The 24,302-nt window shown below is 32.2% G+C and overlaps 1 protein-coding gene and 2 pseudogenes across 4 annotated transcripts; 2 read left to right on the top strand and 1 right to left on the bottom strand.

Annotated features, from left to right (window-relative positions):
- LOC107633919 (alpha-1,3-arabinosyltransferase XAT3-like) overlaps positions 1-9,826 on the top strand; it is a 20,185-nt pseudogene extending 10,359 nt beyond the window's left edge.
- LOC107631776 (DExH-box ATP-dependent RNA helicase DExH3) lies at positions 2,891-24,302 on the bottom strand. 4 transcript variants are annotated; one of them, XR_015907236.1, is made up of 20 exons: positions 23,825-24,300; positions 23,325-23,479; positions 23,161-23,248; positions 22,738-22,983; positions 22,110-22,205; positions 21,373-21,561; positions 21,116-21,275; positions 20,905-21,035; positions 20,519-20,692; positions 20,165-20,437; positions 19,492-19,686; positions 18,875-19,078; positions 18,641-18,710; positions 18,324-18,472; positions 17,657-17,965; positions 17,146-17,205; positions 16,851-17,003; positions 16,612-16,722; positions 15,547-16,447; positions 2,891-3,067 (listed from the first exon to the last, which is right to left on the bottom strand). XR_015907236.1 is itself a non-coding variant. In XM_088508249.1 (19 exons), the coding sequence occupies exons 2-19, from the start codon at positions 23,429-23,431 to the stop codon at positions 15,971-15,973; spliced, it is 3,192 nt and encodes a 1,063-aa protein (XP_088364375.1). In that variant the 5' UTR covers positions 23,432-23,606; positions 23,825-24,302; the 3' UTR covers positions 15,427-15,970. The 4 variants fall into 4 exon arrangements, 2 of the variants coding, with proteins under 2 accessions (XP_088364375.1, XP_016190810.2); XR_015907237.1 differs by having other exon boundaries at positions 23,325-23,606; positions 23,825-24,255; XM_088508249.1 differs by lacking the exon at positions 2,891-3,067 and having other exon boundaries at positions 15,427-16,447; positions 23,325-23,606; positions 23,825-24,302.
- LOC107633920 (alpha-1,3-arabinosyltransferase XAT3-like) lies at positions 13,057-14,253 on the top strand (annotated as a pseudogene).

The following is a 24,302-nucleotide window of genomic DNA, read 5'->3' as shown; positions in this document are numbered from 1 at the left end:
AATAGCGGTAATTGAGTTTATTTTTGTTAATAGTTTTGCTAATATGTAATTTTATTTTCTATAGTTTTTTATGGTAGCTTAGTGGTGCAATCAAATTTCAGCCAATATCATGGACATGTTATGAATTATCAGTTCAGAGATTTAGTAGCATAGAATAGTTTTTTCGGTGTAGCGTAACACTATTTCGGTGTACCAATGAACATTTTGGGTGTATTCTGCATGCTCTTCTTTTTTATATTTTCTTTGTTTTTTTATATTTTGAGGTGTTGCTTTTGTTTGAAAATTAGTGTTTTGAACTATCTGAAGGAATTTGTTTGTTTTAAATATACAATACATAGACAATTCAATACTTAAGGAGGGTAACAATTCAAATTTCTGAATTTTCATATCTCCTGGTTAAATTTTACAGAAAAATATGTATGCACGCGTTTCTGGTGTATTTTGGTTATTTTTCGGTGTATTATAAAAGAAATCCGGCATATTAGTCTATTTAATTTTGTTTTTCTGGATTTTTTGAAGCTATAATTAACAACATTTGAATACAGGCAGCTTCACAAAAGTTTATTTTTGTAAAGAAAATTTATAAAAAGCTTGGATTAAATATTCACAAACTATATAATTTATAGAAAGTATGTATTCAAACAGACAATTTAGTACACAATGTTTAACTTTTTACGACATTTCAAACTATTCACTGTCAATATTTTCTGAACGCAATTGACAATAAGGACTTAATAATGCTGCAGACGGCTTGGACAATCTGATAGCTTCGCTTTATCAAAATGGCTCTATCTCTAAGTCGATTCATTTCATCAATTTGATGGCTTCACTTTCTTTCATGAGTTTTCTGTAAACAAGCGAGAATCATTTAAATAAACTATATTTATACAAGAAAAAATTGAGTTGGTCTAAAATATATGTATCTACATTATATTTTGGTGCAGTAAGATTTTTACTTGTCATTTTTACTGTAAGAAATAAAAAATAAGGTTAATAGATAACAACATCACCAATTACATTCGAATTCACTTGAAATCCACCGAAATACCAGCCATATATGCCTCTATTATTTTTTAGATTACATGACATAATAGGAGCTCAAAATGATATTCAGGTCAACTAAACATGCATAAAATGACACCAAAAGTACAAGAACAATATTTTGTTTCTAGCTACACCAGGAATAGGACAACAACATCAGTTACACTCGAATTCACTTAAAATCCACCGAAATACCAGCCATATACATCTCTATTATTTTGTTGATTACATGACATAATATGAGTTCAAAATGATATTCAAGTTAACCAAACATGTATAAAATGACACTAGAAGCACAAGAACAATATTCAAGAACAACAGCACTAGTTACACGTGAATTTACTTGAAATACAACGAAAATTTTTATTTATACAAACTCAGTTCGAAACACACAAACATGCACAAAAACACATGGAAATATACGTTAAACTATACGTGAAATAGTACGTAAAACAGTTATCACCGATTAAACAATATGACGTGAACAGTAACATGTATTTTAAACTAAGAACACATAATGAATCTACTTAATAAATAGAAATATGACTATCTAGTGTTTCGCGATCGAAATGAGAAAGAGAAACGTAAAAAACCTCGACGATTAGTGAAACAGTACCTTGAATAATCTTTCTTCTTTTGTTTCTGTGTTTTTTATGAAGATTTTGAAGTCTTTTTTGTTGATTTCCTTGAGTTTTGGTGACGATTTTGATAGTTTCTTGGGAGATTTTGAGCGTCGTCATTTGAATCTTCAGGGTTGGGATTTTGATCGAGAAAGAAGAAGAACCGTCTTTCATAATCGTGAGTGAGCGCGCTATGGAAATTGGTTGAGTGGGCGCGTTTTTACACGCTCGTATATGTGAGGGTTGTTTTTGTTGGATTTGGGCCAACTTGTATAATTTGTAAGTCAAAAAAACTTGTATATGCAGCAGAACTTATAAATCTCCTACCTCTCTAATTCATGTGACATATCTTACGGTAAAGTGATATGACTTAAACTTCAATATAATTAAATAGCTATTTCAAATTAATTAATTGAACTTATTTTAGTTTTTCTGTCAAATAGCAATATAAAATAATAAAATCAATTAACTAAAATGGACTTAATTAATCAAATTTAGAACATTTATTTAATTATGCTCAAGTTTTAGTCATGTCACCTTATTGTTAGAATTGTTACACAAATATTTTAACACTACATGTCAATATTGTGTTATCCACCATTAAACCAGAGATGAAGGAAATTTCCAATTTATAAATTTAGGAGCCAATTTTTTAACAATAATTGTTACACAAATATTTTAACACTACATGTCAATATTGTGTTATCCACAATTAAACCAGAGATGAAGGAAATTTCCAATTTATAAATTTAGGAGCCAATTTTTTATTTTCGAAAATCATGAACTTTTTTAATGAGCATTGAAAATTTTAGGAACCAAAAATGAACATTACCTCATTTATACTTCTTAAATTTTATATTTTATTCTTGATAGTAAATTATTTTTACACATTTATTTTGCGCACCACAAGGATAGCAACACTAATTTTGAACTAAAATGTGGACATAATAACGTAATTATTTTAACATTAGTGCTCATACAATATAATATACGATTAAAAATTCATATTAGTTCTGGTTCAACATAATGTTAGTCTGTTATATTGGAGAGAGTTCTGGGATTATACTAAGCTTTGGTTTAAGCAACTATAGACTAATTGCCTATTAACCTATTTTTCTTTATTTAGAGAATGGTTTAAAAATAATTAATGTATAATCATACTCTCTGAGATTGCCTTTTTCTTTATTTGTTCTTCATCCAAAAGTAAACACCAATGGCACCTCATTATATTAATAATATGGTATAAGAATTGCATTTTCCCTTTACATTTCTCACTTCACGACTACTTTCAATATAAAGACGAAAGGAATTATAAGTAAAAGATTGTTTGTAGGTGTACCAAGTCCCTTAATACATATACTACATTTCATTCAAATGGATGATCGGCTAACTTGATTAATGTAAACCTATTTCCTAAGCAGCTACAATATACTTTAAAGAACAGTGGACAGATATGCCTTACAACTTTCACATCAAAATGATCTATCCAGGATAGAGATCTATTAATCTTTATCTTGTTGATGGCTATGTTATAAGAAGTTTAGCATTGTTTTTTTTAATAATAATTCTAAAAAATTTTAAAATTAATTAGAATACTCATAATTAACCATACGATTACAAATATATTTATTTTATTAGATTAAATTAATTAAATCGTTAATTTAAATCATTTGAAAAAATTAATATAGTAAAAACAATCATTAGATAACTTGTTATTTTTATAATATAAGATGCTTACTAGCCATACAATATCTTTATTAGAATTCGTTTATTACTTACTATTTATTATTTGAATTCATTTTAAAAATAATTTAAAAGTTAATTAGACAATACTCATAATTAATCATACAAATATAAATATATTTATTTTATTAAATTAAATTAAATTATTAATTTAAATTATATTCATCTAAAACATTATACCACCGTATAAAAGAAGTTTTGCACATATCATGGTTAGTTTTTTTAATTTAAAAACTTTAAATTATTATTATTTTTTTCAAATCGAATATTTAATTATGAATACAGTAATACGAATATTTAATATTGTAGTTAAATCGATAAATAATATACAAAAAATATTGAATGCAGGTAAATGATAAATTGTCTACATTTTATATATTTTAAAAAATATTTTATTTATTTAATTTCAATATAAAAACCTATATAATTTCCTCTCTTAAATTACTAAATTAGTATTTAAAATCTAAAAATTACTTAGACCACCATTCCTTTATTTATGTAACATATATAATATACTACTTTTCTTTTATTTGTCTATATTAGATTATTAGTCTTCTAATTATTTTAACTGTTTATCTCAATTAAAAAATATATATAATATATTAATTAAAATTAATGGTTAAGATAAATAAAATACTAATGTTCTAAATTTTTTTATACACTATACATTATACTTATCCTCCTACTTTTACTCTATTTTTTGACCCATAATTTTGCATGATTTAACTGCACATCTTTATTCATGTATGTTACATGATACATATTTTTCTACTTCTATTCTATATAAAAATATAAACCTAACTTATTGTGTTAGAACATAGAACGACTTCTTCTTTATAAATTTCTCATAAACTTTTTGACTTCACTTGTGTAAAAACATATAATTTAGTCCATGGAGGGGGAATACTAAAATAATATTATGTCTCTCTTAAACCTCACGTATCCGGTCAAAATAAGTTAAGGTTAGTGATTAAAAAAATGAAAAAGCAAATATATTAAATAGGACCTTTAATTATAGTGAATTTTTTTAATTTCGTCATTGACTTATTTCAACAATATTTGTTGGTCATATAAGCGTGTTGACTCTCTCGAGTATTTCCATATAGCCACTTCCTTTAGGCATTGGTTTAGTAGTTAGTTCTTTTTATACTCGAAAAAGTCAACACACTTACGTCACCAACAAATATTATTGAAATAAGTTCCATGACAAAATTTAAAAAATTTACTATAATTAAAAATCTTCTAAATATATTTGCCTTTTCACTTCTTTAATCACCGACCTTAACTTATTTTGACCGGATACGTGAGGTTTAACAGAGACATGGTATTGTTTTTGTATTCTCCCTCCATGGATTAATTATATGTTTTTACACAAGTTGTGGAGTCAAAAAGTTTATGAGAGATTTATAAAGAAGAAGTCGTTCTGTGTTCCAACACAATAAGTTAGGTTTATATATGATACCTATTTTTCTACTTCTATTCTATATATAAATATAAATCTAACCGATTGTGTTGCAACCAGACCTCTTCATACGAGAAGTTAATGAGAAATTTATAAAAAAGAAAAAATCCGTTTCAAAAACGACGTATGAAGAGGTCTGGTTGCAACACAATCGGTTAGATTTATATTTATATATAGAATAGAAGTAGAAAAATAGGTATCATATATAAACCTAACCTATTGTGTTGGAACACAGAACGGCTTCTTCTTTATAAATCTCACATAAACTTCTTGACTCCACTTGTGTAAAAACATATAATTTAGTCCATAGAGGAAGAATACGAAAATAATACTATGTTTATGTTGAACCTCACGTTCACGTGTCCGGTGAAAATAAGTTAAGGTTTAGTGATTAAAAAAAATGAAAAAGCAAATATATTTGGGAGGACCTTTAATTATAGTGATTTTCTTAATTTAGCCATTAAATTTATTTCAATAATATTTGTTGGTCACGTAAGCATGTTGACTCTCTCGAGTGTTTCATATGGCCACTTTCTTTAGGCATTGGTTTAGTGGTAAGTTCCTTTTACACTCCAAAAAGTCAACACAGTACGTGACCAATAAATATTATTGAAATAAGTTCGATGGTAAAATTAAAAAAATTCACTATAATTAAAAATTTTCTAAATATATTTGCCTTTTTACGTTTTTAATCACTGACCTTAACTTATTTTGACTGAATACGTGAGGTTTAACAGAGACATGGTATTATTTGTGTATTCTCCCTCCATTGACTAAATTATATGTTTTTACACAAATTGTGGAGTCGAAAAGTTTACAAGAAGTTTATGAGAAATTTATAAAAAAAAAAAAACAAACCCGTTTTGAACTATATATGAAGAGGTCTGATTACAACACAATAGGTTAGATTTATATTTATATATAGAATAGAAGTAGAAAAATAGGTATCATATATAAACCTAACCCATTGTGTTGGAACACAGAACGGCTTCTTCTTTATAAATTTCTCATAAATTTCTCATAAACTTTTTGATTCCACTTGTGTAAAAACATATAATTTAGTCCACAGAGGGAGAATACGAAAATAATACCACATGTGTCCGGTCAAAATAAATTAAAGTCAGTGATTAAAAAAATGTATATTTGGCAGAACCTTTAATCATAGTGAATTTTTTTAATTTCGCCATTGAACTTATTTTAATAATATTTGTTAGTCAGTGTTGACTCTCTCGAGTGTTTTCATATGATCACTTCCTTTAGGCATTGATTTAGTGGTTAGTTCCTTTTACCCTCGAAAAAGTCAACACACTTAGGTGACCAACAAATATTATTGAAATAAATTCAATGGTAAAATAAAAAAATTCACTATAATTAAAAATCTTCTAAATATATTTGCCTTTTCACTTCTTTAATCAATGACCTTAACTTATTTTGACCGGATATGAGGTTTAACAGAGACATGGTATTATTTTTGTATTCTCCCTCCATGTACTAAATTATATATTTTTACACAAGTTGTGGAGTCAAAAAATTTACGAAAAGTTTATGAAAAATTTATAAGAAAGAATAAACCGGTTTCAAACGACGTATGAAGAGGTCTGGTTGCAACACAATAGGTTAGATTTATATTTATATATAGAATAGAAGTAGAAAAATAGGTATCATATATAAGTACTTAACCTATTGTGTTGGAACACAGAACAACTTCTTCTTTATAAATTTCTCATAAACTTCTCATAAACTACTTATTGACTCCACTTGTGTAAAAATATATAATTTAGACCACAGAGGGAGAATACCAAAATAATACCATACGTGTTCGGTCAAAATTAGTTAAGGTAAGTGATTAAAAAAAATGTATATTTAGCAGGACTTTAATTATAGTGAATTTTCTTAATTTCGCTATTAAACTTATTTTAATAATATTTGTTGGTCATGTAAGCGTGTTGACTCTCTCGAGTGTTTTCATATGGCCACTTCCTTTAGACATTGGTTTAGTAGTTAGTTTATTTTACCCTCGAAAAAGTCAACATACTTACGTGACTAACAAATATTATTAAAATAAGTTCAATGGTAAAATTAAAAAAATTAACTATAATTAAAAATCTTCTAAATATATTTGCCTTTTCATTTCTTTAATCACTGACCTTAAGTTATTTTGATTAGATATGAGGTTTAACAGAGATATGGTATTATTTTTGTATTCTCCCTCCATAGACTAAATTATATATTTTTACACAAGTTGTGGAGTCAAAAAGTTTACGAGAAGTTTATAAGAAATTTATAAGAAAGAACAAACCGGTTTCAAACGACATGAAGAGGTCTGGTTGCAACACAATAGGTTAGATTTATATTTATAGATAGAATAGAAGTAGAAAAATAGGTATCATATATAAACTTATCCTATTGTGTTGGAACACAGAACAGCTTCTTTTTTATAAATTTCTCATCAACTTCTCATAAATTACTTCTTAACTCCACTTGTGTAAAAACATATAATTTAGTCCATGGAGAGAGAATGCGAAAATAATACTATGTCTCTGTTGAACCCCACGTATCCGGTCAAAATAAGTTAAGGTCAGTGATTAAAAAAAATGGAAAAGTAAATATATTTGGCAGGACCTTTAATTATAGTGAATTTTCTTAATTTCGCCATTAAACTTATTTCAATAATATTTGTTGGTCACGTAAGCATGTTGACTTTCTCGAGTGTTTTTATATGCCACTTCTTTTAGGCATTGGTTTAGTGGTTAGTTCTTTTTACCCTAAAAAAAGTCAACACACTTACGTGACCAACAAATATTATTGAAATAAGTTCAATAGCAAAATTAAAAAAATTTATTATAATTAAAAATCTTCTAAATATATTTACCTTTTCACTTCTTTAATCACTGACCTTAACTTATTCTGACAGGATACCTGAGGTTTAACAGAGATATAGTCATATAGTATTATTTTTGTATTCTCCCTCTATGGACTAAATTATATATTTTTACACAAGTTGTGGAGTCAAAAAATTTACGAAAAGTTTATGAAAATTTTATAAGAAAGAATAAATCTGTTTGAAAACGACGTATGAAGAGATCTGGTTGCAACACAATATGTTAGATTTATATTTATATATAAAATAAAAGTAGAAAAATAGGTATCATATAACATATATGAATAAAGATGTAGTCTCCAAAAAATATATAAATAAAAATGTGCAGTTAAATCATGCTGGTTACAAGTCAAAAGATAGAGTAGAAGTAGGAGGACAGGTATAATGTATATTGTATAGAAAGTTTTTAGAACATTAGTGTTTTTATTAATTTTAATCATTAATTTTAATTAATATATATTATATATATTTTTGTAATTGAGATCAACAGTTAAAATAATTAGAATACCAATATACTAAGTAAATTTAAAACTCATCCACTTATAAATTATATAAATAAAAGAAAAGTAGTATACTACGTGTGTTACATAAATAAAGGAATGGTAGTCTAAGTAATTTTCAGATTTTAAATACTAATCTAGTGATTTAAGGTAGGGGTGTGCATGGGTCAGGTGAAATTGGGTTTGATGTGACCTAGACTCAGATTTGAAATATATACCGGGCCTATTTATTAGATTCGAACCCGACTCTAGACCCGATGAAACCTATACATTTTCGGGCCATGATTATACCAGGTAAAAACCGGATGAAAATCGGGCCGTTAACATTACATTACCTTGATACCTTCTTATAAGCTAGCATGTGAAAATATTCAAATTTTCAAGACTCCAACCATTATTTGATATAGTAAAATTCACTTGGAAAAATATAATAAAAACCAACTCTTTTCTAAAATTAAAGTATAACTATAATCAATACTAATATGGTCTAATAACACTAAATATTTAAATCAATACAATTAATACAATATTATGCATTATATAGTCTAAAACCTTATGCATTTTAAAGGGTTAAGTACTGTTTTCGTCCCTAAGGTCTGGAATGAAAATCAAATTCGTCTCCCGACAAAAAAAAATCATCTCTAACGTTACAAAACTTTATAAAATCGTCCTTTTATTCATAAATAAAATTTTTCGAATAATTTTACCTTTAAACAAAAATAAAAAAATCATCCCCCATAAAACAGGCTGGATGTGTATATCTATGATTATCTGATGAAGAAGCAGTTGCATGCTTCTGCCAGGGCATTTCAGGCGGAAGGAAATGTGTTGACCGACCTGTTGGTAAGTTAATAAGACCCTGTTGTTATATATATGCTCATGATGCAATGCTGTTTCAATTTGTTGAATTTGACTTATACTTCCAGCAATATAGATGCGCCTAGTATATTGCAAGGACTGATCAAAAACACTCAGAAGCAGCAGCAATTTATAGCAAGGTAGAAGTTTGCTTTTTAATAGACCTTAATTAATTTTTCCTGATTCTTCTGGGATTTACTTTAATATCCTGCAAATGCAGCTCTATATGTAGAGATATGCTCAGCAGCAGGAACAAGAGGAGCAACGGTAGCAACAGCTTAGGGCTCAGCTTGTTAGGAAAAATCAAACAAAACTAACACAGAATCAACCACAACAAATTTCACAAAAAATTCAGAAGTTTTATAAAAAATTCAGTTCACAAACGAAGAAAATAAATTCCATAACAAATTCAGATATTCCACAACAAATTCAGAATCACCAAGCAAAAAATTTAGATATTCCACAACAAATTTCACAAAAAATTCAAAAATTCTACAAAAAATCTAATTCACAGAAGAAGAAGAAGATAACGGCGGAGCTTGAGGCAGCAGATCTGATGCCACCGAGCAACGACGACTCGCGGACAGCAGCGACACCGGAGCTCGAGTACAAGACAGCAGCGGCAGAACTCAGGCCTCGGGGAGAGAAAGAACGTCAGCAACACAGTGAAGAGAACGGCGGTGCCAGCAGACAAGCAGGAGAAGGGAACGGCGGAGCTTGAGGCAGCAGATCTACCGAGCAACGACGACTCGCGAGAATAGCCACTCAAGGTCGGGACGATTTTGATTTTCACCCCAAACCTTAGGACGATTTCAGTACTTAACCCCATTTTAAACATAAAATATTAACTTATAGTCTGATAATAACTAATAACACAAAATATTAAGGTTTACAATACTTAAATTCCACATAAGAATAGCCATCATCCATCACTAATAACACAAAATATTAATTATGTATGATGACCGGGCCACCGGGCCGATTTCGGGTGATCCGAGCCATGGCTCGGACCCGACCCGAAATAATGACCGGGTCTATTCTTGAGATCCTTACTCGATCCTAAACCTGGTAAAATCACACCAAATTAGTCCTTAAAGTGTTCAGGACCGGACCGAATCTTTGGGCCATGTACACCTCTAATTTAATAGAAGAAATTATGCAAATTTTTATATTTAAATTAAATAAATAAAATATTTTTTTAAAATATGTAAGACATAGACAATTTATTATTTAAATGATACATATATTATTGTATCGATTTAACTATATAATATTAGATATTTGTATTATTGTATTCATAATTAAATATTCGATTTGAAAAAAATAATGATTTAAATTTTTTAAATTTAAAAAAGCTAACCATAATATGTGCAAAGCTTCTTTTACACGCGGTATAATGTTTTAGTTAAGACAGTATTACGATGGTTTGATTTTAAGTTTTTCATTCTATCCAATTTTTTGAAATAATATAAACTTTTAAAATTATAAAATTTTTAATTTAAAATTTAGATGAATATAATTTAAATTAATAATTTAATTTAATCTAATAAAATAAATATATTTGTATTCGTATGATTAATTATGAGTACTGTCTAATTAATTTTAAAATTATTTTTAAAATGATTTCAAATAATAGATGGTAATAATAACCGAATTCTAACAAAGATATTGTATGGCTATGGCTAATAAACATGTTATGTTTTAAAAATAACAAGTTATTTAATTATTGCTTTTACTATATTAATTTTTTTAAATAATTTAAAATTAACGATTTAATTTTATCTAATAAAATAAATGTACTTATAATTGTATTGTTAATTATGAGTATCCTAATTAATTTTTAAAATTTTTTAAAATTATTATTAAGAAAGACTGTGCTAAATTTTCTATAACATAGTGTTCCGGTCTTACTTAGAACCGAATGACTGGGTTTGAACGAGAGACCCAAACACTAGAAGAAGGTCGTTTTCGACTTAGTTTACGTTTGAAAATCACCGTCGGGTACCAGTAAAGACACTTCGATGCTTAAGTTAGCAAATGGATAAGCAGGTTATTTAGAGTATTAGAACTTAGGTTTACTGGGTGAGACAGTGTATTTATAGAGAGGATCCAATAATCACCGTTGAAGTAGTTCTACTTCTGATGGTGGATAACCGTCCCTTTATCTTAGAGTTTTTGAGATCTCTTTTCTAGAAGTGGGTGAAAGATTTAAGGAAACAGTAAATCACTCGGATAAGTATTGACTGCTCTGTTGGTGTTGACTCCGACTTCTTAGTGGAAGTCCGAAAATAAGTGAAGGTCATCCTTTTGGATTTATCCTCTTGTCTTAATTTGGGCCTGACTTACATTCTAAGTTAGGGTATGAACACATAACCATCAACAAAATAAAGATTAATAGATTATAAAAAAGGTCTTAAATTTTAAAACTTACCATAATTACAATGATTTTTAATTTTTTTTCTATTTTTAAATTTTAATATTTTATATTATCAAAAGTAAAAATATTAAAATTTGTAGTCATTACCATTTTTTAAAAGATATTCATATATCACAAAAAATATATAAAAATATTACAATAATATTATTATTTTCTAAATATGTGATAAATATCCTAATATTACTACGCTTTACCTTAAATATTAGTTTTCTATCTAATGTTAGCTCAAATAACAATAAAAAGTGGTATTATTGCAATGCCTAAAATTTATTTTTCACAAATTATTTTTTTTATTGTTAGAGAGACACTCAGACATCACATAAACTGACATGAACAAAGGTAAAAAAAATAAAAATAAAAATAAATAAATAAAATAAAATAATATCTTTATATCTTATTTAAAAATAAACAAAATACAACACAAAAAAAATTATTAAAAAATCATAAGAAATATAAACATCTTTTAAATTTTTAAAATTTTTTAAATCTTTTAAATACAAAAGCTCAAGGTGAAAACTTTTGGATATGATTCATCGCAATGAATTGAAAAGACAAATATTCTTAAACATCAAATATAAAATAAAGGAGATGTATATTAAATTGTATTTCTTGATGGATAATTGTGTTGATATTTATTCTTTACATCAAGCATTTTTTTCAAAATATTCAACACATTCGCTCAATAAAATACTTAATATGACGGAAAAAACTTGATGTACAGAGCAAGTATCAACACATTCACCCAATAAGATACACCATTCGATATGGCACAGCTCCTTTATTTTAAATTTGAAGTTTTTTCCTTCGTGAGGTGCACGTCTATGAATATGAAGAAGAAAATTTGATATAGAGAACAAGTATCAAAAGTCCTATCATTATGGTTACCATTAACAAGTTTATAAATATATATGCATCATAACCTTTAGGGATCATTCCTTAGCAGCATGGAAGAGTTAATGTATTTGACTATTTGTCCATTGGGGTTAGTGCAGCACCAGCAGACATGAGCTGAGAAGCAGCCATTAATCTTTGATGTTGTGCAGCCTTTAAACTCATAAGAGCCCCATGCTCTTCCACAGTTGGAGAATCAACAATGGCAGGCGTTGTCCACGTCATCATGATGATGAGCAAAGTTGCCGTTGCTTCCATTTTTGCAGAACCCTCTTGCAAAGTAAAGACATGGCTTGTACTCAATTCCCACTTCATCAGGCATCCTAAAGAACGCGTCACTAGCCGAGTAACTCCTCCTATGGAAGAAATGGCCATCGCCATTGTTTTTGACAGCACCCATGAGGCCATGACCCAAATCAAGCCTAATTGAATCCACAGCTTCCACATTATTATTCAGTGACCGTTGAGAAAAGAAAGTTAATCACCCATTTCTTGCTCATCAACAAAAGAGTCACCAGCACCATCACTCCTCATACTAGGTGAAAGTGAAGTTTAGATTTTGACACAGACCCACCATAGATACTGTCACGAGAGACTGAAAAACTTGAATTTGCATTGGGCTAATGGGGTTGTTTGGTAACCCAAAAAGTAGGTTGTTACCAGCACTGAAGCCTGAAAAGGGGTTGTGTTGCTGCTGCTGTTGTTTTTGTTTGGGTTGGTAGCAGGAGAAGTAGAGGGGTGCCTTGGTGATAAATGGTTGTTGAGAATGGTGTTAGAAGGTGAAGAAGATGAGAGTCCCAAGTGGGTTTTGATTTAGAAAACAAGGTTATGAAGGACATAGTCAGGGGTTGAAGCCAAGCGAACAAGGTCAGGTTCTTAAAGGTTGAAGAGAATGTGGCCGGTATATCATGTTACACACATGAATAAAGGGAAGGTGGGAAGCAACTTTCACGCATGGTTATCAAATCCGGACCGGTCTGACCGGTTTGACCGAAAAATTGGCAACCCGGACCCTAACTCTGCTAATCATTCTTGCAATTGAACCGCAGAAAATCCTCCTCTGTTTACATTGTGAGACCTGAAACAACAATCTTGCCTGAAAACTCAACATCACAGCATTCCAGCTGTGGTATTCTCTACTTCAGGCTATATTGGCAACCAATTCCATGAATTCACAGACATCATCATCCCACTGTTTCTGACTTCTAGACAATTCAATGGACAAGTTAAATTTGTTGTGTCCGAAATGCGTCCTTGGTGGATTTCTAAGTACCAAGCAATCCTCAATAAGCTATCCAATTATGAGGTCTTGAACATTGGCAAAGATAACCAAGTGCACTGCTTCCCAGGTGTGAATGTTGGTCTCAAAAGGTATCCGAAAGAACTAAGCATTGACCCTCAAAAGTACTCTTATTCCATGAAAGACTTTAGGAGTTTTCTGAGAGACTCTTATTCACAGAAGAGAGTTAATGCAATCAAATTGAGAGAGAAGGGTGAAGATGAGAATAATAAGAATAAGAAGCAGCAGCCAAGGCTTTTGATTCTTTCAAGATCATTCACTAACACAGCTGAAATAGCAAAGATGGATAGAAGCATGGGATTCAAGGCGATTGTAATGGAAGCTGGTGGAAGCATGTCAAACTTTGCAAATGTGGTGAATTCTTGTGATGTGCTATTGGGAATTAAATGGAGCTGGCCTCACTAACATTGTTTTCCTTCCTGAGAATGCAGTTTTGATACAAGAAGTTCCTCATGGTGGTTTCGAATGGCTTGTCAAATATGACTTTGAGTTGCCCTCAAAGTATCTTCATGATGTATAATAACGGCAAATGATAATAAGTTTAGAGTTATTTAACTGAACCAATTGGATGTTTTTGGTTGGTTCGTCCCATTATGTATTTATCTCCAGAGGCACCATGTGTATTGCTAGGAGTCTTTGTCCCTTCTATGGATGCATGTTCTTATTCCACTTGTCTTCATTGTCTTCTTTACTATTCGCTTTTGGACTTTTGGTCGCCTAAAATATAGCATATAGTCGAACTTGAAATATAACTCAATTTGGTATTTGAAATTCCCAACTCCCACTAAAATAGTTTCAACTTTAGAAAATGATTGAATCAGTCACTGAATTTGTAAAATTGTGAATCTCCTACCTCTCTAATTCAACTGTCATCTCTAACAGTAAATAGCTTTCCCAAATTAATCAATTGAACTTATTTTAGTTTCTCTGTCAAATACCAGTATAAAATCTGATAACTAAAATGGGTTAATTAATCAATTTAAAACACCTATTTGATCATGCTGAAATTTTAGTCGTGTCACCTTATTGTTGGAACTATCACACAAACATTTTAACATTACATGTCAATACTGTGTTATGGACAGTTGAATCAGAGACAAAAGAGATTCACAATTTATAAATTCAGGAGTCAATTTTTTATTTTCGAAAGTTATGGACTTCTTTAATGATCATTGGTGATTCCAGGGACCAAAGTAAACCTTACCTCATTTATACTTCTTAAATTTTACATTTTATTCTTGAATAGTAAATTATTTACACATTTATTTTGTGCACCACAAGGATAGCAACACTAGTTTGAACTAAAATATGGACATAATGACGTAATTATTTTAACATTAGTGCTCATACAATATAATATACGATTAAAAATTCATATTAGTTCAACGTAATGTTATTCTGATTAAAAATTCATATTAATTCAACGTAATGTTAGTCTATTACATTGCAGAACGACATGTAATTTCTGCAATTATACTAAGCTTTGGTTTAAGCAACTATAGACTAATTGCCTATTAATCTATTTTTCTTTATTTAGAGAATGGTTTAAAAATAATTAATGTATAATCATACTCTCTGAGATGACCTTTTTCTTATTTGTTCTTCATCCAAAAGTAAACACCAATGCCACCTCATTATATTAATATGGTATAAGAATTGCATTTTCCCTTTACATTTCTCACTTCAGGACTACTTTCCATATAAAGACGAAATGTATTATAAGTAAAAGATTGTTTGTAGGTGTACCAAGTCCCTTAATACATATACTACATTTCATTCAAATGGATGATCGGCTAACTTGATTAATGTAAACCTGTTTCCTAAGCAGCTACAATATACTTTAAAGAATAGTGGACAGATATGCCTTCCAACTTCCACATCAAAAACAATGAATTGGAAGACTGCATGATCAGCATAGATTAGTGTCCTTAGTCTGAACGGTAGCTGCTCAGCCTCCCAATCTAGAGCTGTTTTCCGTTTTGCTTTGAAACTCGGTAGATTCTGGATGGAATCACCCTTTACAAGAACAAGTACTCCCAGATCTTAAAAAAGGGCACAAGGGCTCAGATTGTAACATCTAGATTCTAGTTCCCTCACCATTAGTAGTTCCATACACTTACTGTTGAAATTGTGACTGGAAAGATGAAACCAGTGCCTTGAAAATGAACATGTTCTTCCTTGGTGAAAAACCATGTAAAAATTATCTATCCAGGATAGGGAGATCTTGTAGATTTGAGTCAGCTCCACTTAGCACGTTTTGATGAAGTTTTCTTATCTTTCTTGTTGCTCTTTTTCAAAAGCACAGACATATGGCTGGCAACATCGCGTGAAGAATGCATATCACCCTTCAGCCATAGAAGAGCCTCGGCAGCAGCAGATTTTTCTGCTTGTTTCTTGTTGCTGCAAGGCTGGCCAACAAAATCCAAGCCATTAAAAATGACAGTGGAACGGAATTGGTTGTTCTTCAGTTGCCTTGTTTTGTAAGTTGGCACTTCATGTCCAGCCCTGTTAAGTAATGTCTGAAGCTGGTTTTTAAAATTCTCAGCCTCTACTCCAGCACTACTTTTGGAGTTTGTTGCCTCTTTTACTTTGGGTGCAGGTGTGGCCCGGCGACCAAACACGAATCTGCCATCACAGTGGTCCTCAGATATCACCAATCTAACAGCTGAAAGAAGCTCGTCATGCGATTGTGTATCGAACATGGGATCCAGAAGCTGGCAAAACATGCAAAGCATAAAGTAAATTATAAGTATGTCATGGACTTGGAGAGACTGAAAATTGAATGAAGAATAAGTCTTTACACAAATGAATAATGGCCGGAAGAATTTGAGAAATGCGGGAATATAATAAAAACTATGATCAATTGGATTGAACATACTTTTTTCTGTATCAGTTCCTCCAGCTCCCCCTTCAACCGCAAGTAAGTGTTAGCTAATTCAGGTTTCATGAAAAATTCCAAATAACCTCCCAACATTTTTAGGTGACCATCCTGTCAAAAGAATCATATGCTCACCACAAATTGCACCACAATAAACAGTCAAAAGGAAACAACTGGTACATATACGATAAAGAACAACTGATCTGTGAAAAGTGTTGAGGAAATAAGCTATAACTTACCAGTCCACCTCTGGATACATTCCCACCAAATAAGAGCAGCACTGAATCGGATATACCAGTCGAATCCCTAAGGAATACAGCATTCACTTTCACCTTTTCATTAAACACCAACCATGGGTATGGAATCTTGGGTACACTACCATTTACAGAGTTCTAGACAGCACAGAACCAAAAGATAATAGAAACCCAAAATTAAACTATTAGAACTTGGGTGAATTATACTTTAATCCAATAAAAAAAACTGGGTTATAAGAAAATGAGAATTAGTAAAACAACATATATATGAGAAACTTACACCATACAGAAGAACCTGGCCATCCTCCATTGTTTTCAGTGCTATTGACTTATCTTTGTTCTGCAAAACACAATTTGCACAACTTCATGTCAACAACATTTACAAAATAAAATGATAACTAAAATATAAATAAGATAGTATTATTCCACATCACAAGAGTTTTTGAATTGATGGGATCAACTCCCCGTGCTATCGTCTGTTGTTTATATGTCCTTGAAACAACAGCCCATATCAACAGGAAAACTGAGTACAAACTAAGAGGGAGCACAATTGTAAGGAATCCCATACACCTCCTATTTGTGTATATGTGTGTCACTCAGGCATGTTTGTTTAATGAAAATACCATTAATAGAATTAGAAAATGGATTCTGCAGATGTTGGAGCAGTACAATACACACACTGACGCATATGGATGGACCAAAGTAAACACTGACACACATGGAAAGCCAGGGGGGAAAAAGAAGAGTGAAAATTGGAAACTGAAGTAGAATTAACATAAACAAGAGATTACCACAACAGATGATACTCCAGGAAACAAACCCGCACAGATGACTGCTCGGACAAGATGCTCCTCAGGACTCAATCTACTGTAGGTCTCAGAATTGTGATCAACCAACCCAATATCTTTAAGCAAGTAAAAGAATTGCTTTCTAAGAGAGTCAATGGCCCTAAGTGTTTGAGAAGAAAGAAAATTTCGCCAACAGTACTCATAGCCAGCTTGCTGAGCTTCAGCCTCTTTCCAACCCTCATAAGCTCGGACAAGTGCAAGATGATCACTATAGTCTCGAGCAGAAAACTGGGCCTTAGCAGACTCTGCAAGCTGTATGAAACATGCATATAAAACAATTAAATACAAAGTTAAGCCTTTTCTGCCTCACACATAGCATATTGATTATTTTAATCCTGCTTGATAAATTAGTGATAATATTTGAGCTAAAAAGGAATCAATAGAAGCCATTTTTACTCAACATTAATATGCTCTACCAGAGAGCATGCTTGGTACTTGATAGGTCCAACATACTTAATCAGATTATATTGTTAAACTTTAGTTCCAATATTAATATTCCAAAAAACAAGTGATGTCATCACATGATAACATAAAAAATGATAAAATCCACTATTTTTCTAGCAAGATTTACATCCAATGTCAAGGGAAAACGATAGTCATGGTGACTTACATCCTTCTTGTCAGCCGGCATCACAAATGGATCCCTTACACTAAGACCAGCAACAACAGTCATTATGGGATCCAAACAGTTGAAGATAGCGCCGAGAATGAGCATTTTGCCGAGTTTGGGCTCAACAGGAAGCATTGACAACTTGCGCCCTGGAAAGTAACAAATCAATATGACAATATCAGCAGTTGTCTTATATAGCTAAATGTAATATTAAAAAAGAAGAGCTTGGATAAACCCATGACAGGAGAAACTTTGTTGGAAGAATAAATGGGAAGGGAAGTTGAGAGCAAGAAACAATAAAGTACTAGTTCTTCTACCTAGAACTGTCAAATTTTCATTGTCATCCAAGGCCCCAATAATCTTCAGATACTCAACAGCATTTTGAACCTGCAGAATCAAATTAATTGACAATACAATTAATTAAATAAAATAAAACTTATATAAGTTGAACATGTATTAAAATTTATGTATACAAGTCACTGGTAACGAAGTTAATTAACAACCATCGTATTTCAGCACAAGTTCCAAAAATATGCACAATGAATTTTTACCGATAGCGGCTCTGGTGGCTGGAGAGCTCTAGCTAAGAATTCAGATATGCTTCCAAGTTGTAAACTTTTGATTTGCAAACATAAGGACTGCAAAGGTGTTCTCAAAAGTTCTGGTAATTGATAATCAGCAAAAGCATCATAAACACATCTGGGATATAGATGGTAGCATTCACCAGGTTGAACACGACCAGCCCTTCCTCTTCTCTAAAGAAAAGAAATTGAAACCTTTTAAGCAACCGAAATAAGCAAATCCATATACTTCATAACAAGAAGTAATTTCGAAAGTATCAAACATTGTGAATCTATACACATCTGTATGTTAGCTAAACTATACAAGAATGTCTATGCATGTGACAGCAACAATTCCATCTGTTCCAATTGACACATTATTTACAATCTAACCTTATTAGATTTTTGTTGTAAAGAAAATACAGCTGATCCTGATCCTATTACCCGATGAAAAACCAAAATTTCAGGAAAAAATACGGATCAACGGTTTTTCTAACATTGTTCTCAATTTTTCTAGGTCTTCCTTAGCCAGTTTAATCTGACAATGTTCAACCTCAAAGGGGTAAATAATCAATATCCACAAAATTAAATAAACAATAAAAAAATACCTGCCGGGCAGCAGCTTTTGATATCCAAGATGGAAGTAAACAAGGTGTGTTGTTTAGTGCATCATATGATGTCTCTTTAGCTTTACCACAATCAACCACAAAGACAACATCATTGATGGTAATACTAGTCTCAGCCATATTAGTTGCCAGAACAATTTTCCTCACCCCACCTTCAGGGTTTTCAAATATCAACCTCTGCAGAAGAAAAGAAAAAACAGGAAAGCAAACAAAATTTTAAGAAAATACATTGCTATGCATAAATATGACTAGAAATGTAAGGTGACACACAGATGTTATTGTTAATCGCTTCAATATGACATGAAATCCAACACTCCCCCATCTTCCGCAGCAAAATAAATGCAAGCGTGACAAAGTAAGTCCCTTAGATACGCAATTGCAGCAGTAAATGGATGAGATTAAATTCATGCTCTACAAGACTCTTGATTCCAAGTTGCATTTTGAAATATCTCCCCTTCTACAATCAAATAATCTGAAAAAAAAAAATGTTCCCCACAGCCAGTAAAAGAAACAACCCATTTTTAATACAATATTTACCCTCAATAAGCTTATGAGGGGAACTATATAGCACTTTGATATCTTGAATTAAATCGCAAACTAGACTGTGGAAACTGTTTTTGCTGGCTTCTTTCCAGCCTATTACTATGAACATTACCTGCTCAGTGCTGGCCATGGATCCATGACATGCAAGAAGCAAGACACGGCTGGGATCTCCTAACAAAGGATGAGTTTGGAGCTTATCCTTCAAGGAGTTTATGTCATCCCACCCAGTCATAAAAACCAAAACAGCACCTGGCCTTTCATTCTTGACAATGTGAGAAAGCACATGTTCAATAAGGTTAAAACCAAGTGAGTCAGGGCACCAGCAGGACAATGACTCCCGAGTGCGTAGACTATATCCATTGAAGTCTGCAACTTCTAGTGCATCCTAAACAAACTCAGAGAAATGAACAGAATTAGCCCAAAAAGAATAGCTAAAAAAGCAAGAATGTTACAGCAAGTTACGCACCTCAACAGCAGAAGCAATTTGGCTCTTTCTTTTCCGGAAAGCTAGAGCTTGTTTCTGCATTTTCCATGTTTTTTCTTGACCATAGTCATCAATTTGATTATAAGGATTCAACCGATATCCAGTCACTTCCAGAATATCCTCCAGAAAACGTGCTCGGACTGGATATGTAAAACCCTATAATTTCACAGGCCATAAAATCAAAAGGAGAAGGGTATTTTTAAAGATAACTATAAGCAAAATGAGAAATCTATGCATGACACTTCGTGAAATATTTAACAAGCAACTACTACTGAGACCTGACTGAAAAAAGAGCTGTCTCTATTTTATAAACGAACTTTTTTTAGAGAAAGTGAATATGGTATAAGCTGTTTGTGTCTGGAGCTTACAGGAATGTGCATAGTTGGAGCACCATCAAAGTAGGAAGAGAAAAGCTCAGCATTTAAGGTTGCACTCATCAAAATTAATCTCAAATCAGGACGGCGAGGAAGAAGCTCCTTCAGGACAATCAAAAGAAAATCTGACAAAAGTGAAAACCAGTGGTAAGTAAACTTGTATCGCAATCAACAACACTGGAATATACATGTTATATATGGCTACCTTCATTCATTCCGCGTTCATGAATTTCATCAACAACAACATGAGTTACACCATTTAGAGTCCTATCCACTAGTAGTCTCCTCAATAATACACCTGTGGTACAAAAAAGAAGACGAGTATCCCTTCCTTTCATACCCTCCAACCGAACTTTGTAGCCAACCTTCAGAAGGACAAATTAGATAATATAAGTTAATAAGTAGTCATAAGTATAACAGATACTTCAAGAACGAGAAAGCCCAAAAGATTCACAAACTAACAGATTCTCCCAATTTCTCCCCACGTTCTGCTGCAACTCTTTCAGAAACAGACATAGCAGATATTCTTCTAGGCTGAGTACAAATTATGTTACATCCAGCACCACGTCCAGCTTCAATCTCAGATTCTAGTATGTACTGGGGAAGTTGTGTGGTCTTACCACAACCAGTTTCACCTGAGACAACAATGACCTGCAAATTTTCATTAATAACACCAATTAATATAAACTATCATTCAATAAAAGCATATCAGGATTCATAGTCTCAGCAATAAATGGTCCTACATAAGAAAAAAATTTGCAACTTATGTCACGAATTCTGAATTATAGCTTGCTAAGAAATTATAACTTGTGCCAATTTGATAACTAACCTCTATAACATTTTAAAAAAAAAAAAAAACACTACATGATTCAGAGTATTTTATTGTGGTAAATTTTTCTGATCAGATTGAATATCATCCATTCATGATCTGATTGATAGCACCTTATACAACTAAATTAGTCTCTATTAGGTATGTTGTCCAGAAATGTATGTTCCAGTGTCTATGCCTCTCCAAACGTGTCACAGTCATACAATCGATCACGGATAGCTGCATTGTTACAAGTCATTACTCACTTCACAGCCCTAAACTAAATTTGTAACTGTGGTTCCAGTGCTAACAAAGCATGAATCTCAGAAAAAATTGTAATATGACAGTGACAGCATTACATAACACATGGGATACATTTTTCCCTTTTCACCTGATTATCTGAAATGACTTTCAAAAATGCATCTTTCTCTTTGAATGCAGGAAGACTTCTACGAAATTCGAGCATCCTTTGCCCGTCAGGAGACCCCTACGGATAAACCAGCATCTGTTATAAATTTCTAAAAGCTAAAATTGTACAAGGACATTTATACACACAAATTTTCACAGATAGAGAAGATCAACAAACATCTCAAATCATAAGTCATCAAGCTCAGAAACCAGATAACATGAATCAAAACTCACAAACATCTAGAATATTCAACTATTGCTCATTACACTCCAGTCAAAAGAACTACAATGAAACAAACAACTTTTTAAATTTGTTAATATAAGAACTATTACTCATTAAAAATGTATTCAAACATAATAGATATCATTATTACAATAACGATCAGGGCTAGACCAATAAGGTCGTTAATTGTACTTAGATTTCGTAAAGTTGCACTCACAATACGAATGAGACTTGAATTGAACCAGCAATAAAAATGTTTTTATTGCCGGAACCCAAAATCCACAAATTAAATACTGGAAGATATTCAAAAAAGAACACGCAACACTCTTTAAATGCCAACTAAGAATATACTGGCAAATAAGATGCAATTTAGATAGGGTTAATAAACCTGCCAATCCTCTTGCTTATTACGCAGTTCCAAACTTCTTCGCTGAAGGATTTTCTCCTTGACAACAGAATTATGGATCCTAGGCACTGGCTTCTCATAAATCCCGTCATTGGTGTGAATACTTCCAGCATCACTTGATCTATGCAAAGAATCATCAAAAGAACCTAGCCTTTTTGTAGGCTTTTGTGAAAGATGGGCACGGAGATGAGTATCTACTTCTCTATGAACACCAAAAGGTAAGATTACCTGCAAGAGCACAGAAAAATCAGTCAATCAGAGCATGAACATGCAAGAGGATAAAGAATTTACCAAACATCACAACTTTTTAAAGTGTTAAAACAATTAATAAGGCTGGTGTTTGTTAATAACTCTTAGTGCATAAATAAAAGGAAAAGAACAGAAAACATCAATGCAATGTGATACCTCTCTTTGTGGACGCTTATCATCCAAATCAGGGCGGTAATTTGGCAGAGGTGCTTTACTAAAGACAACAACTCTTGCATATTGTCGGCTGCCCAGGGTAATTTTGTTCAGAATTTAACAAACAGAATTGAGAAAACCTATAAATAATGATAACATTAAGGTACCTGTATAGATCCATTCTGGTAGCTAAAGCTGAAAGTTGCTCATAATCACGCCGGTCCTTTTTCTCCCTGGACACAACTTCTTGCTCCTCGTTATTGCGAAGAAGCATGGTCAGCTTCCATCTCCACTCATCAATGTTTTCAAGAGTCGACTCTCCCTAACAACCAGCAAGCAACTTCCTTTGTCAGGCAAAACAATATATCCATAAATTAAAATTTACCCCTTGCAAAGTATCAGATTATCCAAATTGAAGTCCACCAGCAAAGCAAATAGATGCACTCTCTCTGTAAGCATAAAATAAGTTTTTCCATCACTTTGAGAATTACGGAAAATCTTTGTATTCAACCGAGGAATTTCAAGACTCAAGTACAGAGAATACACACGGCTGCAACAAATTCAATTCACCTGATTTTTTTCTAAAATAAAATATCATAACTCTTATTAAGTGGCTTTCATGTATCGCAATGAAAAACAGATAGTCGCCTTATGAATGGAAACAAACCATTTGTTGCTGAGCCGGAGAGCGTGAAGAGGCAAGTTCCACGTCGGATTCATCATCACTGGAGAAGTCTTGGTAGGCAAAACGGCCGTAATTGGAGTTGCGTTGACGCCAAAACGGCAGAGCAACGGTTCTCTGCTTGAAGCGCTGCCTGTCGTTCCATTCCAGCTCAACCGGCCCGGTTGGCGCCACGGAGCATGGGCGGAGACGAAGATGAGAGGCTATGGTGGGGCGGAGGTGAAAGGCCCTGAGGCCAATTAAGTGGGACGTGGCGGAAGGAAGAGAGGGCCTGAGAGGCCTGAGGGACATGGCGGTTGTGGTTGTGAGTCTGAATCTGAAGTAGCTCTGTAACATGGTTGCAGAGACAGTTGAAGTGAGCTCCGCTGTAACGCCCCCAACTCGCTTCAGGACTTTTTGGGGGTTTTAGCTTCGCCGTTCATCCCTACTACCTTTCGGAATATTTACACATTATTTTTAATAT

The sequence above is a fragment of the Arachis ipaensis genome, chromosome B3, assembly GCF_059453495.1.
Source record: "Arachis ipaensis isolate K30076 ecotype BB chromosome B3, ASM5945349v1, whole genome shotgun sequence".
Classification (NCBI taxonomy): Eukaryota; Viridiplantae; Streptophyta; class Magnoliopsida; order Fabales; family Fabaceae; genus Arachis; species Arachis ipaensis.
Note: the sequence above shows the minus strand (reverse complement) of the source record. Positions and strands in the feature narration are given on the sequence as shown.

Coding starts and splice junctions, on each gene's coding strand:
- LOC107631776 (XM_016335324.3), bottom strand. CDS start 24,175: ATGTTACAGAGCTACTTCAGATTCAGACTCACAACCACAACCGCCATG. Junction 23,480..23,824: donor CTCCGGCTCAGCAACAAATG/GTTTGTTTCCAT, acceptor GCTGGTTGTTAG/GGAGAGTCGACTCTTGAAAA. Junction 22,984..23,160: donor ATAAGCGTCCACAAAGAGAG/GTATCACATTGC, acceptor GTGCTCTTGCAG/GTAATCTTACCTTTTGGTGT.